This window comes from Podospora pseudopauciseta, chromosome 6, assembly GCF_035222475.1.
Source record: "Podospora pseudopauciseta strain CBS 411.78 chromosome 6, whole genome shotgun sequence".
Taxonomy (NCBI): Eukaryota; Fungi; Ascomycota; class Sordariomycetes; order Sordariales; family Podosporaceae; genus Podospora; species Podospora pseudopauciseta.
In genome coordinates this window covers 3,836,237-3,852,052 of record NC_085895.1, presented here as the reverse complement: position 1 = coordinate 3,852,052, position 15,816 = coordinate 3,836,237, and the positions used below count along the sequence as shown (strand labels likewise).

The window sequence follows — 15,816 nt, the reverse complement described above, 5'->3', positions numbered from 1 at the left end:
CGTGGTGAAGGTGCCTAGAAACCCGAAACACTCAACTCAGTTTGCTGTCCCTCTCTGTTCTTTTCACCGCGTTACCTCCAAGGCTGTGATCTTTAGGTTTCACTCAGACTAATCACTCGAGGCTCCCACTGTGGTTCAGGTAAGTTGTCGCTGTCCTGAAAAACTACCTAGGTACCTCCTGTTGTTCCAAGTCTGGTTCACCCTGCTGTCTACCACGCAGCGGTCTCCCTGATCCGCGTTGCCTAAGCTATGGAGGACTTTCCCGAGCGGGAGGGACCTCCCCGGTAGCTTCAGTTCCTCCACCGTTGTTGTCGGCCAAAGGGACCTCATCGGTTTGAGCTACTCCATTGTTGATGTTTTGGTCGCCTTGGGCATCTTGTGCAACGCGTGCAGTCGAGGGATGAACCATTTGACGGAGACCTTCTAGTATGCCTCGAACTGCGGGCACACTGGAGTTTTCCCTGCTCAGCCGCTGCTTGAGATTTTCCTCATCTCTTTTGTTTGCATTCTTTATCGCCAAAAAGCCTAAAGATATCGCAAAAAGACTGACCAACTCCCCAGCAACTGCCCAATAGACACAGATATCAGAATCAAACTATGGAGGACGTCAAACACAAGTCTCGGGTACATGTATGTACTCACACAATCGACCTGTGATCCAGGAAGACCTATAAAAAGGCTCTCCGGTATCGTCATGCGGGAAACCTTCAATCGATATTGCGAAGAGGGCGAGCATAAACGCCAAAGGTGTCTAGGTATGGTGTTATTAGTATCGTAGGGTAGACGCATTTCATGTCCAGTTTTGCCGATAATCACCACCGAAATAAGCACCGTGCAGAGATTATAGTCGCTGGACCAACGTCAGTTGAATGAAACTTACAAAAACGATAGTGACGGCGGTAAGAAGCAACGCGTAGTTGTTCAGTTGGCGGGACTTCACGGCTTCGATGTTGGCGAGTTTCGACACAATAAAAGAGCCCTGAGCTTGTTTGACACTGACGAGATGATCCACCTAAGCAGAGTTATACGGTTAAAATGTCAGCCATTAGTCCTTAACTCCCCAAAGCAAATGTGACCCACCGCTGCGCGAACTCTGGTGGCGTTGGCTTCCAGTCTATCGACCCGGTCAATAAAGGCTCGAATCCGGGACTGCTGGATAAAAGTCTCGTGAGATATGCTCCCGTCGCCCTGCGGACATGTGCTGTGGTACCTTTCGGCAATCTCCTCCTGATTCGTAAATAGTTGCTTTAGGATGGCAAGCTCTCCCAGAACGTCTTTAAGCTCGTAAATGATCTGAATCTGTCCTCTGATTTTGAGAGACTCATGATCCAATCCGTGGTTCTCTCTGTCGGTGTCATGGTCTTCGACGAATTGGCAAAAATGCTTAAAAAGCCCCACTTCTTTATTCTCCTGTTTCGCTATCCAGTTCTCAAAGATATCCAAGATGTGATATCCAAGACCTGACTGTTCAAACTCATCAGGTAACCTGAGACATTGAAGGAGGATCTGTTGAACCAGTGCGTGATGGGTGCTCCAAGCGTGTAATGGCAAACACCGCGATACTATCTCAAACAGGGTCTCTTTGGATTCGCCATCCCACCTCGGGGGCATTGCTGTAAGAATCGTTCCTAGTTACGTGTTAGCCAACAGGTTATTCGCAAGAGCACAGCAGTAGTAATAAGTCCCACTTTCGTCCAGTTTCCACATCCACAACTGACGAACCATGAGAAGCTTCAGTAGTGTGTTATTTGTTTCAGGCGTCTCTGGTGCGCAATTCCGTTCTTTCAACCACTTGTACACTACCTGATCTTTGTCTGTTTGATTGAGAGCCGTATATCCATCATGGTATGCCTGGTCTAAGGTTTCTGGGCGCTGTAGACCAACAGATCCGTCGTATGGACCGAATTGACTCTCCAAATCCCAGAGGTCTCTTTGTTTCTGGAGAACGGGAGAAGGGCGATTTTCATGTGGGCTTAGATACCGTTCAGACTCGAAGTCAATAAATGGAACCTAGTGAACCGTCATATTAGTGATATCAAAATGACAGTAATTAACTACTAGGTGGGTGCTTAGATATTTCCTGAAGCAGACCATCATGATGACTTACGACAAGGGAAATCTTTGATGAGGTTATGGTTCCACCAATTTTATGTTGGCATTGTACCTGAGGTTGGAATCAAGTTGGGTCAGCCTCTTCGTCATTACCATCCCGGGCATTGTGAAAAAAAAGAAGACATACGTGAGGGAAACGACAGTAGCTGTTACCTGCGGTGTTCCGGGCACACGCCGTGGCATCGACAAAGCGGGACATGTAGTACTGCTTCTCGTTTTCGGTCCTCCCGTAAGACTCGCATAATTTGGCAACGACATCCTGTTGACCTTTTTGTGAGCCACGAACTCAAGGATGCTACGCCAACTCCGTAAGAGTAGATCGTCGGTAAATACCAGGTATCTACCTACCTTGACCCATGTCATCTGTGTTGATGTAGCAGTTAGCATCAGTCTTGGGGGGGTAGAATTGTCTCTGTCACAAATGCTCCGTATTTCTTACGCTTTTGAAGGTCAAGAAAAAGGTACTGGTTCTTACTCACATTGGTGTGTGGGATATGAATCCATGGCACGATATCTTCGGGCTCTATGGTGTTTATATCATCCTTCGTGTCTCTGACAAATTTTTTTTCGAGTTGGGTGAGCAAGTTTTCTTCTGTAAGTCGTGTGCTGCACTCGTGAATTAATAAACGGTGCCGTTCCACAAACCTTCGAGGACCTAGATTCTGAGCTTACCCCATAAAGTCATTAATTGGCATGGATCGAGTCCAGTTACGGGTATATGAGCCACCCTCGTTGAGATCCAAGGCACATGAAAATGTGATTTCGATGTTGAAGTGGGTTGAAATTTCGTGTTGCCTCGAAATTGAGTTGCTCCACGCTGGCTTGGTCTCGTCCTTATTCTGCCACAATTCATCTCCTGCCAGTCTCAATGCATCATCACGCCCAATTGGTATACGTGGAGCCTTCCGGGCTAGGAGCAGTTTCACCATACCTACATCTTCATTTTCGCACGCAGCTTGCAGCGCTGTAGTTTTTCCTATTCAGAGGTCAGCAAATCTGGTCGTGTTACAAACTCCAGAACAGAGGTATTTAGGTAAGGTACCTACCGTCTCCGTCCTCTAAACCAAGCCTCGCCCCGTTCATGAGTAATAGCCGAGCGACGTCAACATTCTTCGGCGGTCTAGACCGGCGGTGGGAGTCACCAGCAACAGAAGGCTCTCTAGAGAGTGTGGATTGCCAAATCTGGAAGCTAGCAATACACGGGTAGCAACGACATCGCCGAATATTACTGCCATTTGGATTGCCGAATCTCCGTATTTGTCCTTACTTTCGCCAAGTTCGCGGGCGTCTGGGTGCTTGATAAGTTTCTGATAAACGTCTTCTGCTTCCTTCGCTACAGCTCTGTGCAACACAGTCTCCTTCTCTTCGGTGTATTTTTGGCAAGATTATCAATGCCAGGTTGATCGAGGAGATGAAGAGCGATGTCGAAATGATCTCGCATAATGGCAATATAAAGTGCTGAGACCTTTCCCAAGTCTTTATATCGGTCGTCTCTTGCCCTCTGATTGTCTCTGTCCTCTTGCTCGTCGTCGCTGTCCCAGTCGCTATCTTCTGGCATGTGGTTTTGCCAAAGTTCAGGATGCTTGCGTTTCATTTTGTAGTACCACATTTGTCGTTGTACTTCCTGCATGTTTCCATCACGGCATGCTTTCCAAAAGCCTTTGGGGTTCCTTCTCAAAGTTTCAGCATCCGAGTCAGCGCCGCTATCATCACTGATCATTTCTGAGTCTGACCCCTCATCTCGACGACCAGGTTTTAGTATGAAGCAACGTCTCTTCACATTCACGTCGGCCCCCTGTCTCAAAAGCCTTCTAGCCTTCTTGAGTTTACCATCGCGGCAGGCATACCAAAACCTTTTGTTCTTTCGAGCCTCAACGATGAGTCTCAACGGATCCGAGTTGTCATCGCTTGGGTTCATGTTGGGCTTGAAACCTTGTGTATAGCAGGTGGACGGGGTATACCGAACAAGGTAGGTAGATAACTAGATCGATGAAGATTTGATGAATAGAGCTAGGGAGCTCGACTGCTTCAAGTTGTCGATGAGTATGGGCGACTGCCTTGAGAAGGTAGGTATCCTGAGTACTTGAGGTAAAGAGGGCATCCGTTAGGCTTAAGCTCTTGGCGAATAGCCACATCATACAATAACGTATATTATAAGCGAGTCGTACATATAAGCGAGTCGTACAGTCTCCACCACGACGCGTCCTCCTTACACCTAACATCAATTTTTTCCACAACCCAATATGCCTCCTACTTCAAAGGAAGCCAGGATACTCTTAGCCCTTGAGGCTCTTCGAATCAATAAAAAATTAAGCCTCCGAGCTGCAGCTAAGCTCTACAACGTACCAGCTATGACTCTCTCTAACCGGCGCGCCGGCCGGCCTGCACGACGCGATATAACACCCAATTCGAAAAAGCTGACTCAATCGGAAGAGGAAGCTATTGTCCGATATAGTATTGAGCTATGTACGCGAGCTTTTCCACCAAGATTGCGTAGTGTAGAAGATATGGCTAACCAACTGCTACGCGTACGCGACACGCCCCCTATTGGCAAGCTTTGGGCATATAACTTCGTTAAACGCTAGCCATAGCTCCGTACGTGTTTTACGCGTAGATACGATTACTAGAGGGCTAAATGCGAGGATCTAAAGGTTATTATCGAGTGGTTTACGCTCGTACGGAATACCAAGGCTAAATACGGTATTGTAGATAACGATATTTATAACTTCGACGAGACTAGGTTTATAATAAGTATTATTTTCGCGGGTATAGTAGTTACGACCTCGGACGGCCTTAGTAAGGCGAAACTAGCCTAGCCTAGTAACCGCGAATGGGCAACGGTAATCTAGGAAGTTAATACCCTCGGTTAGGCTATCCCTTCTTTTATTATTTTAGCCGCGCAGTACCACCTTACTAACTAGTATATCGAATATAACCTACCGTCTACCTAGTATATCGCAACTACCGATAATAGCTAGACTACTAATCTGGTAGGCCTAGATTAGATTAAGCACTTTAATTATTATACGGCGCCCCGGATAAAGGGTAAATACCGGTTATTAATCCTCGACGGCCACGAGAGCTACCACTCGACCGAATTCGAACGCTACTACTAGCAAAATAACATTATTACGCTCTACATACCTCTACATTCTTTACACTACCTCCAACTACCCGATATCGGCTACTTTAAGCTATTAAAGCAGGCGTACGGCCGCTAAATCGAGGACTTAATACGTATATATATCAATTACGTAAGTAAGCTCGAGTTCCTCTATACCTTCCGCGAGGCCTTCTTCGCCTCTATAACGGAGAAAAATATATAGGGTAGCTTTGCGGGTACTGGCCTTATACTATACGATCCAGAGAGGGTACTTTCTAAGCTAGATATAAAGCTTCGTATGCCAACACCCCCATCCTCAAGGCCAGGCACGGCACTCCCTTGGCTCTCCCAAACACCACACAACCCTCGAGAAGCTACCTCACAGTCAGAGCTTATTAAAACTCGGATATCAAACCACCAGGGTAGCTCTCCAATATCTATGTTGGCTGCTGTAGATCGATTAGCTAAAGGTACGATAACTATAATGCACGAGGTGGCTCTTCTACGTATGGAGCTCTCGGCATTGCGAAAGGCCAATGAGGCACTTAGTAAGAGACGGAGAGCCAAAAAAACACGTGTGAGGCTTAGAGGGTCACTTGCCGTACAAGAGGCACAGGATCTACTGGATCAGAAGGCTGTGGGCGAGCAGGTAATCCAGGAAAATCGACAAAGTGGTGGTGGTATAGGGGGGTCTCGTACGAAGACTCAGTGCTGTGGTATATGCGGCAAGCCTGGCCATAATGCGCGCACTTGCCAGGAGGCTGAAGAATCCTCAGATTCAGCTGCTTCTGATGTAATTATAGTCGGTTCCTAGTGTTGTGGTCTAGCAATTGAGGATAGCTGTTGTAGGGTGGTGGAGACTGTACGACTCGCTTATATGTACGACTCGCTTATAATATACGTTATCACCAAATAGTATGCACGCACGCACTTGGCTCAGTCATCACACCGCAGACTGACAAATCACGCCAACTGACGTCTGAAGGTAATGGAAGCAATTTTTCTTTGAAGAAGTTGCAAATTTACACGTCAAGCACATGAAAGCTCCCAACCGTTTCCCTGTAGGTAAGAAACTACTTGAACAAACAATTTCCAGGTTATACTTGGCACAAACAGTATCAGTCTACGGTATGTTCAGAATAGTTTGGTATTTAATCAAGATAATATTACGCGTAAACCACACTCAGCGGTTCACTTACTATGTTATCTATACTTACCTACCTCCTAAAACATCATACTCTTCCCATCCTTCGAGATCTCCAACTTCTGCCTCTCCTGCTTCCTCGGTCCAAGCTGTATCTCAGTCTCGCGGTGCTGACGCCAAAGTTGCGCAAAGAAGAGTCTTAACTCAGCGCCCGAAGCCTGAAACTTGGGCTTGCTTTTTGGTGAGTTCTTGCACTGTTCGCAGAGCTCCTCCTCGACGTAGACTCCTGTGAGTTCGCGGGTTTTGAGATCGTCACAGATGCCCCCGTTCTTCTTCACGCTAGCGGGGAGGTATTTGACGAGCTGGCAGAGGGCGACTTCGACCTTTTGTTCGGGGGAGTTTTCGCGGCAGCGGGGGCATTGGAGGTAGAGGTCGAAGTATTTGCACATTTTTGCTGTGGTTTCTCAGTTTGGACTTACCTGTGGTTTGGGGAGGGGGATAGCTGTGTGGGGGGGGTTAGCAGATCTCGACAAAGGTTTCGTGCCACTTGGCTTTGTTATCGTCTCACTGCACTCCAGGTGTATGAGACGTCAGCTTGTTGTGGGGGTAGATTACTGTCGAGATGGATGTGGTTTCTGAGTCGAAACTGGGAAGGGGAGGTGGGCTTAAATAATACTGCTGATTTATCATGGCGTCTTCGTGGCTCGTTTCAAATACAACCAATTGTTCATTAACAATTGCATTATGAACACTACGCTTGTGTTGAAGGTTAGGGTTCTTTGTCCCTGGCCCCCGAATCCTTTGTCAGACTGTGACGACAGTTGATGCCTCGAATAGATTAGATAGCAACTTCGATTCGGACTCAAGTCGACAGTGCACCCGGACCCGACATCCTGCAATGCAAGCACATATTGCACCTGCCCTATGCGTGGAGATGCAGGGCTCAGTTGCCCCGTAAATCCAGCCAATGAATGTTGGCATACAAACTGCTGGGACAGCAAAGGCCAAAGAAACGCCTGCCAAGAGTCAAGCACTAGCTTGCTCTTTTTTTCTCACGATACAGTGGTGAAAGAATTGTTAGTGGGAGGGAGCCAACATCCATCACATCCTCTTTCTTTTCCATTTTTCCTTGAAATACTTAGCGCCGAATAAAAGATCCTTACATATCGAGACCAGCCAAAATACAAACTGATGATTTTCACAGGTGCCATCACAAGGATCTGAAGCCACAATAAACCGACTGTTTTATACCCTCCTCTTGCCCTTTCCCCCAGTGATACTAAGCCCCTGTCAGGAGCGCCCGGGGACCAGAGCAAATGGACGTTAAGCTTTCGGACTCAAGTCTTAGCGCCCGTCGCATCTTGAACATCGCATTACCAGCTGCCTACCTTACCAAACTCGTTCAAAATCGCATCAAAAGTCCCAGACCAGAATCTCCAAAACTCCAGCTTGCGATCAACAAATATCTCCAGCTTCCAGTTTGCAATTTCTACATGCCATCCCCAGTGACACCTCGGCTATTCTCTTCCCACTACCTACAAACAATTAGCGCCCGGAACTATCACCCCAACCCCGCCGAACTAAACAGCACCACCAAACCCGCGCCGCAATGCGCACCCACCACCTCACCCAGGAGGCCCCTGAGACCCCTGTTCCCATCCCCGCGGCCGGCATGCCACAATGCGGTCTAGGTCCCGTCAGGCAGTGCTGCTGATGGACCTTTTTGGTACCACGTTGGGTGCCTGCGGCAGCTTGTCAAAAATATGATTTAATTAAAAAGCCATGGCACGCCCATGGTTATCATAATCCTCACCTCTTTTACCACCTTCGTTGTACATACTTTTCTTTTTGGTGTAGAGTGAGTGCTGATCTCAAAATGAAGTCCCTCACCTTCTTCACCCTCCGCCTGCTCCAAATCGCGCTCCTCGTCGCGTGCTTAGCTTTCGCCGTGGAGGCAGCCCGTGGCAGCAGCAGCGGCGGCGGTAGAAGTGGGTCCTCCTCTTCCGGCAGCGGTAGAAGTGGGTCCTCCTTCGGCGGCGGCGGCAGCAGCACCGGCTTCGGAAGTGGGTATTACCCTAGCAACAACGACAACGACGGCACATCCTCCTCTTCCGGCAGCCACAACTCCGACTCCAACTCCAACTCCAACTCCAACTCCAACTCCAACTCCAACTTCAACTCCAACTCGGCGTCATCAACAAACGCCTACTTTGGCACCGGCAACGCAGGCGGCTACCGCTACCGCTACCGCAATGGCAACAACAACTCCCGCGCCCCGTTCGACACGCAACAAGCGATGAACTACCGCACCATCCACGGGATCCTCGCCTCGCTGGCGATGGTGGTTCTTTTCCCCATTGGGTCGATCCTTCTCCGGGTGTTGCCTGGGAAGTGGGGGTTCTGGGTGCATGTCATTTTCCAGGTGTTGGCCACCATCATTTACATTAGCGGTGCTGCGCTGGGGATTTACCTCGTCAACATGATCAGGATTCCTTCTGGGTCTTTGGTATGTTCCCCCCTTTTCCCCTCTTTTCACCCTATGCTAATAAGAGATAGCTGTCGAATACATCAACAAACTACCACCCTATTCTCGGTCTTGTCCTCCTCGTTCTGTTTCTCATCCAGCCCGTCCTCGGCGTGGTGCACCATCTCAAGTTCCGCAAGGTGCAAAAGCGCCAGATCTGGTCCCAGCTCCACCTGGCCAACGGCAGGGGCAGCATCATCATCGGCATCATCACCGGTGGCTTGGGTCTGCATCTATCTCAAGCCACGAACCAGAAAAAGACTGTGTACGCCGCTGTGGCAGGTGTTATTGGCGCCATCTGGATTGGTGTCTCCGTTTGGGCTGAGCTGAAGCGGAAGAAGAAGCTGACTGATACCGAGAAGGCCAAGGAGGGGGAAGATGAGAGTATGGTCAGAAGGAAAAGCGGTGAGGAGGTCAAGACGGGGGTTACGGCTTGGGATATTATGAAGTGATGGATCGGTAGACTGTTGTAATGATTTATGAAAAGCAAGAACGACTGCTTAATGTTTACCATTTTCTTCACAACACTCCAGCTCGAACTGCCATTTCCAATAACCACGTGTAGGGTGGGGTTGGGTATGACAGCTGGAAGAACAGCCTTTTGAACTCCATCAACAGATCGTGACCTTCCACCTGGTTATCGAAAAGAGAGTCAAATTCCAACTCTGCTAGCTTCCTCACATTGAGCTCGACAATTGTCTTGCGTATATCCGTCGGTCTCATGTCCCTAAAAGTGTCAATGGTGCAAGCGGGGGTTGGAGATCCGGGAACTTCCAGTCCGAACTTCTCGATTGCAGGTATACCTGGCACGCTAGAGTCAGTATTGCCACATTATTGATAGTTAGAGTGGCCTAACCGCAGTTTCTGATGCTTCCTATGACATTGTCAGTTATAATTTCCTCAGTCATTGAATTGAGTTCAACTCTACGCACCCCGTATGTGATGCAAAAACGGCATCTCCCACGCTGCAAGATCCCAGCCGCCGTTCTGCCTGGCCCAAATGTCAACGCCATGATTCCGTCTCGAATACATGTCGTTGATGTGAGTCCTCCAGAGAAGGTCGTTTAGGACTTCGGGTGTGACAAGATGGTGGACTATGGTCGGTGAGCCTTGACAGTCATCAAAGTTTAATCCCCATCGGGACATACCCCGTGAAATCGTATCCTCTGGACCCTCGAATTCGCTTTTTGCTAGCTTTAGGTCTACCGGCTTATCCGGACCGGCAAGGAACATCAGTCTGATCAGCTTGATGAGCATCCAAACACGTCGTGGCGGGAGCCGAAGGTAGGCAGTCTCGATCAAGTCCCTGTTTCTCTGCCGAATAACTTCATCAACCATCCCTTTAGACCAGAGGTCAATCTTGATTCTGAATCTTCGTATCAAGCCAGCCTGTGCAAAGTCCTCCTCTGCTGTGTACCGTGAGCCACCTGTGTATGAGATAGTTTGTTAGACACCGTGAGCGTCGACCAATGCAACGTAGACATGGAAGACTTACCAAGGAGAAAGTATGGGCCATAAGACTTCGAGTTGAATGGCCTTCCATATTTGTTTGCCTGCCTGTGAACTCCTTCGTATAGACCGTCAAGATCTGCGTTCATGAGCCGTACAAGATTTCATTGCTTGTCAAGGTTCTCTGCTCGCCACTGCTCGATATTGTTCATCACAACTTCTTCTACATCTTCCCACTTGGTTTCCTTTTGCGAACCCAAGGCTCGGGAGATGGCCTCCAACTTGAACAAAGCCCGGCGGCGGGTCTCCTTGTGTTTCCCACCCAACACTTTGCCCATGCTGCAAGGTGCAGTGAGATACCACTCGAGTGTGCGGGCAAAGGCGTCACGAGACTCAAACACGATGCTTGTACAAGGGGCACAACTGTCCAAAAGAATCCCGTTGATCATGTTGACGTGGTTTTGTTTGACAGGGAAGATGGTGAAGTCGAATCTGTCTGTTTGACGTCTTTTAGGAGGCTGCCCGGCTTTGAGCTCAAGTCGGCTATCAACGATCACCGTGTAGTTGTTTCGAGCTTTTGAGATGGGAAGGTCCGCCAGCAATGAGCGAACCTTCTCCGAGCCTGGGGATTCCAAAGGGGCACGACATGCTAATCGCATAAGTTTCCGCGCCTCCCTAACACGCTCATCAGCGTCTTCCAGGGGATCGGGAAATATGTCGGCTCGGAGCACGATCAAGAGCTTGGGTGAAATAGGTGCAAATGTATGAAGGGGAAGATATTCAGTATCAATGACTTCCTGCGTCTCCGCGTCCAGCGCAGAAGTATTGGGGCCTTCGAATATCGCATACGCGTTGTCGGTCAGAATAAACTCGTCGCCATCCTCTGCAGGGGTGAGAATAGCCATGTAGGAGAACTCAACGTGTAACCAGAACCACATGGCGTCTTGAGGGTACATCTTGCCCATCAACACCCCCAGCCACTTCTTTCCCGGGTCCATAGGGAGCTCGATGATGGTCTTGATCCCGTCGAGCCACACATCCAGTGGCGTGATGATATTGTTCTTGCGCATGTACTCGCGCACAAGCTCCTTATCATTCTCGTTGTACCCGTCGGGCGTGGCATGGTTGAAGCGGGTATGAAACCCTCTGTTCCGGTACATGAGGAGGAAGAGGAACTTGCGCATGAGATCGCGTTCAGCTCGTGACATTGAAACCACGGTACTTTTCTGCTCGAAAGCCTTGCTGATCTTGCGGAAGATCTGGCTAGCTTGATGCTCAAGTTTGGAGAACAGGATCTCGACTTCTCGTTGCAAAGCGGTTGGCTTGTTCGGGTTGTCGTACATGTTGACCAGTCCCAAGATCCGGTTGACGGGACTCTCACAAATAACAGGCGGATCAACCGCGAAATCAACGTGCCGAACGACTTTGTCTTTTGGGAACATCCCCTTTTGGAATTTGCGGCCTTTGGTTGGTCCATCTGGCTTGTAGGGGTGAGAGAAGTTACGAAGGAGGAACTGAGGGACAAAGTGTTGATATTGGGGGCTCTGTGAAGTCATGATGTATGTGTTCGATGATGGTTGAGGACTGTTTTGGGTGTCGCGCGTAGTGTAAAATCAGAAAGGGGTTTGCGTCTGCTGGTGTCCTGTATCAGTGTTTTCTGGACAACCATACCTATGTGAGGCCCACAGTCGGGTGCCAGCGGGGTAATTGCCCAAGCTGCTGCACGCTTCCGAAGACGAGTAGCATCTGTGTCGCCATGACAAGATCTGATAGGGCTGTCCTGGCCTTGAAGGTGTGCTGAATCGCAATGTGACAGGCTGGGAGTCGGTTGGGCCAAAAACCTGGAATTGAAGACGACAGAGGTAGGACGAGAAATGAGCAAGTCCACGTGATAGTCCCTTCCTCAATTCCCAGATTGCTGCAATGAGAAGGAAGTCTCGACAACAGGAACAGACACGAGCGAGAAGCGTAATGTAGGTACGATTAGCATTAAACCACATTCATGTATTTTATCAAACATGTACAACCGAAAAACCCGCCTCTGAAACAGATACCAAAATGTCCCGGGTATTACCTGTTCATAATGCGCTCATGTAAGAACCCAGAGAAAAGAACCTTGTCAAAAAAAAAAACATCCCATTTTTTATCCAAAAAGAGCACAAGCGCTTCAACTGTATCCTATGTCCAAAAACAAAAAAACAAAGCAACACCCAAGAAAACATGGCGTTATTTACAGGGAAATGGCACCGGCAACGAGAGCAACGAGGCCGGAGACGAAGAGGATCGAGGCAGCGCCGCGGGGAGCAGCATTCTCGTTGTCATCGGAGCCAGAGCCGCCAGTGCTGCCCTGGGCATCTCCATCGGGGAACTCGGGGCTCTTGGAAGCGACGTGGCCAGCCCACTGGGAGCCCTTGCCGTTAAGGCCGGGGCCCTTGCCAGCACCGTTCTCGAAGTACTGAAGGGCCTCCTCGGGAATCTCGGGAAGGACGGTGCTGACGATCCAGTGGTCGTTGTTCTCGGGGCACTTGGAAGCCTTATTCTCGGTGCTGGCGCCGGCAAGACCCTTGGGGGCGGGGAAAGCCTTCATGGCCTTGACCAGGTTGTTGAACTCGGGCTGCATCTCAGTGCGCTTGCCAGTCTGGTCGAAACCGTTGCCCTTGTCGCCACCCTCAATCTTGACGATACCATACTCGTTGGGCTCCTCGGAGTACTCGTACATGAGACCACCGGAGTAGACGCTGGTCATGTTGGGGTGCATGAGGGACTCGAGCTCTCCAAAGTCACGGACGTTGTGGTTGCAGCCGTACTCGGACAGGAAGATGGGAAGACCATAGCCGGTGAAGTTCTTGACCTTCTGGTCCCAGCCGGACTCGATGAAGTTGCTAGTGCACCAAGAGTAATCGTTCTGCATCATGTTAGTGTAACGGCCTCGGGGCCGGTCAAAATCGGTCAACTCACAAAGGCGAAGAAGTCGCTGCGCTCCTCATCGGTACCGCAGTTGAAGTAGTCAGCAGTCTGGAGACGGTTCTCGGTTACATCGGCGGCAGAGTATCCGACCAGGATCTTGCGGTACTTGCGAGCCTTGATGTAGCGGCGCATGTCACGGTCGGTGGCCTTGACGTAGCGGGCAGTGAGGGTGGTGTTGGCGTGGTCGTGGATGACCTCGTTGCCAGAGAAGAAAGCCATGGTATTGGTGTACTTGGCAAAGGCATCAATGGTGGCGAAGACGCTCTGGAGGTAGATGGCGTTGTACGAGGTGTGAGGGTCGTCACGGTTGATAGAGTACAAGGGGTTGTTGGCATCAAGGACGACGTAGATGCCGGCCTTGGCGAGCTCCTCCATGCACTCATCGTGGTCCTTGGAGTTGTCGGTCGAGTACACACGGATGGTGTTGATGCCGAGCTTCTTGAACTTCTCGATGTCGGGCTTGCAGACCTTGGGATCGGCCAGAGGGTCGACATTGGCGGCAGCACCACCTGGCTGGTAGTCGATACCGCGGACGAAGAATCTCTCCTTGCCCTTGTAGAAGGCGTTGCCGGTGGCAGTGATGGGCTCAAGCTCCGTCTGGCGGGCCTTGAGAGGGAGAGTGGCAGTTGGGGTAGCGTTCACAGCAGCGGCAGCCGCGAGCGCGGACAAAACAGTCGTGGTCTTCATTGTGGCGTGATGTGGTGGTGAATTCGATATCAGGATCCTATCGTGGTTCGTATGGAAAACAGTCGGGTTCAGGGGCGTCTATTTGGATAAAAAATTAAATGTATAGCGTGGTTGAAAAAGGCCACCAAAACGAGCGGAATGGCCTGGGGGGTGAAGAAGCAGTCGATGAGCGATTGACTGAAAAGGAAGAGGTTTGTTGGAATGATTTTTCGGATCAAAAAAGAGAGGGATGGAGGCAGATTTTCAGGAGAGAGGGAGATTAAAACAAGCACACCCCCGGAATCCCGAAACCTCGATAAAGGGGGTGCATAGCCACCCCAAGACTCAGGCCAAGACTCGATCCAAGAGCTGCATTGCGTGGGCCAAGGGTGGTCTGTCGCTCGTTAATTAGACGGCCAAGCGCCAATGGTCGTTGGTAGAGGTTGGCAGAGGTTGGCAGCAGACGGTCTGGCCCAGTTGTCCGTGTCTTCTTCAGGCACTTAAACCCTAGCACGCTGCCATCACTGGAAACCGGATATCGCGCGGATCTGCCATTTGGCTGCCCAATGCCGGATTGGACCAGCGATTGCTGCAGGTCCCAGAGTCGATCCAATTGAGTGGTCAGTCCACTGGTCCTAGCTTCCCGGAGCTGGGCGCTATTCCAAGTTTCTGTTGCGGTTGGAAACTCCTGATTCCGGTTGGCATTGCATCACCATCGAGAACCCATCGATATCTTGGACCTCCGATATCTTCATAAATTCTCCAAGAACAAACGACAAGAACACGAAATTTGGATCGAATTATTGCCCTCCAACAGCTGACAGGAGTGGATTAGCGGCCGGCATGTTGCGGTGAGATTGGCCGGGTTGGCTTCGTACCCGAAATAACAAAAACAGTGCACCAGCCATCAGTCTCCACAAACACGACACATCTCCACCAATGCGGAACCTCTCACGTGATATGCCAAGCTGCTAAAAGTCCACCGCAACGGACGAGCGGCGTTTGGAACCAACGGCGTCTCGCTGCAACACCACAAGCTTCTGACAGCCTTCCCGAAGCAGAGAAAAGACTTTTCGAAACCGACTTGTTGCTGACAGCTCGGCGGCGCTTGCTGTGGAAGACGGCGCTCGAAACCGGCGGCCCATTCCACAACGTCCTGCGGTCTCCCCCGCCTCTGGCACAGATGTCATGGCTGGTCCGTGTTGATTCAAGGAATGCTTGGCTTCCGGCTTGCGTAACCGTTGCTGATCAGTACCCAGATCCCGTTTGGTTTTGAAACCGTCTCCCGATGCTTCACGGTGGGTTTTTGCAGCTCACCATCTGCCGCCGGCTTTTCTGACATCTGGCTGGCTGGAACATGCCAAGTAACGGGGGGCGGCTTTGTGATCCTTGACGCATCCTGGTTGACCATCGGGACAGTGAGACAAGACAAGATATGAATATCAGCAAGCTGGCAAGTCACATACTTTTAACTTATGTTGCTAGCTCGAATCTTCTGCCAGTATGACGGCTTTGAATGGGGTCTTTTGTCCTCCAGTGCCTTCCTCATCGATTTGGTCTGATCACAGTTTGTCCTCGTTAGAGTCCTCAACCACCGCTCGAAGGTGTGATTCTCCCGTTGATGAGCTTGGTCAATAAATATGCTATTTTCAACGATCATCTCACCGGGTCATCCAGTACTTGAATGACTGGCGTGTTGAACTGCTGTCCCTGCAATATGACGTGGCACCCATTTTTGGGAGAAGACGTGTGGAAAAAACAGCCTGCAACTCTCGGTAGAGGTGAGAGCTTTCGACGCAAAAAGTTCTCATGTTACCTTGAATCTTGATGAAAGGTGTAGCGGTAGAATGG

The 15,816-nt window shown here is 50.0% G+C and overlaps 4 protein-coding genes across 4 annotated transcripts; 1 reads left to right on the top strand and 3 right to left on the bottom strand.

Moving 5' to 3' along the window:
- Nucleotides 1-8,235: 8,235 nt before the first annotated feature.
- Nucleotides 8,236-9,335, top strand: QC763_609540 (uncharacterized protein; the record flags this gene model as incomplete). The annotated part of the gene is made up of 3 exons (XM_062914776.1): nt 8,236-8,483; nt 8,520-8,865; nt 8,916-9,335. 3 exons carry the CDS (start codon nt 8,236-8,238, stop codon nt 9,333-9,335), a joined length of 1,014 nt encoding a protein of 337 aa, XP_062763533.1.
- Nucleotides 9,336-9,448: 113 nt separating this feature from the next.
- QC763_0099860 (uncharacterized protein) lies at nt 9,449-10,481 on the bottom strand (the record flags this gene model as incomplete). The annotated part of the gene is made up of 4 exons (XM_062906387.1): nt 9,449-9,694; nt 9,806-9,977; nt 10,032-10,310; nt 10,379-10,481. The coding sequence occupies 3 exons, from the start codon at nt 10,479-10,481 to the stop codon at nt 9,808-9,810; spliced, it is 552 nt and encodes a 183-aa protein (XP_062763532.1). The 3' UTR covers nt 9,449-9,694; nt 9,806-9,807.
- Nucleotides 10,482-10,496: 15 nt separating this feature from the next.
- Nucleotides 10,497-12,090, bottom strand: QC763_0099850 (uncharacterized protein; the record flags this gene model as incomplete). Its single annotated transcript, XM_062906386.1, has 2 exons — nt 10,497-11,876; nt 12,019-12,090. The coding sequence occupies 2 exons, from the start codon at nt 12,088-12,090 to the stop codon at nt 10,497-10,499; spliced, it is 1,452 nt and encodes a 483-aa protein (XP_062763531.1).
- Nucleotides 12,091-12,562: 472 nt separating this feature from the next.
- GAS5_2 (1,3-beta-glucanosyltransferase) lies at nt 12,563-14,836 on the bottom strand (the record flags this gene model as incomplete). The annotated part of the gene is made up of 2 exons (XM_062914775.1): nt 13,291-14,836; nt 12,563-13,237 (listed from the first exon to the last, which is right to left on the bottom strand). The coding sequence occupies exons 1-2, from the start codon at nt 13,984-13,986 to the stop codon at nt 12,563-12,565; spliced, it is 1,371 nt and encodes a 456-aa protein (XP_062763530.1). The 5' UTR covers nt 13,987-14,836.
- Between the last annotated feature and the right edge of the window lie 980 nt (nt 14,837-15,816).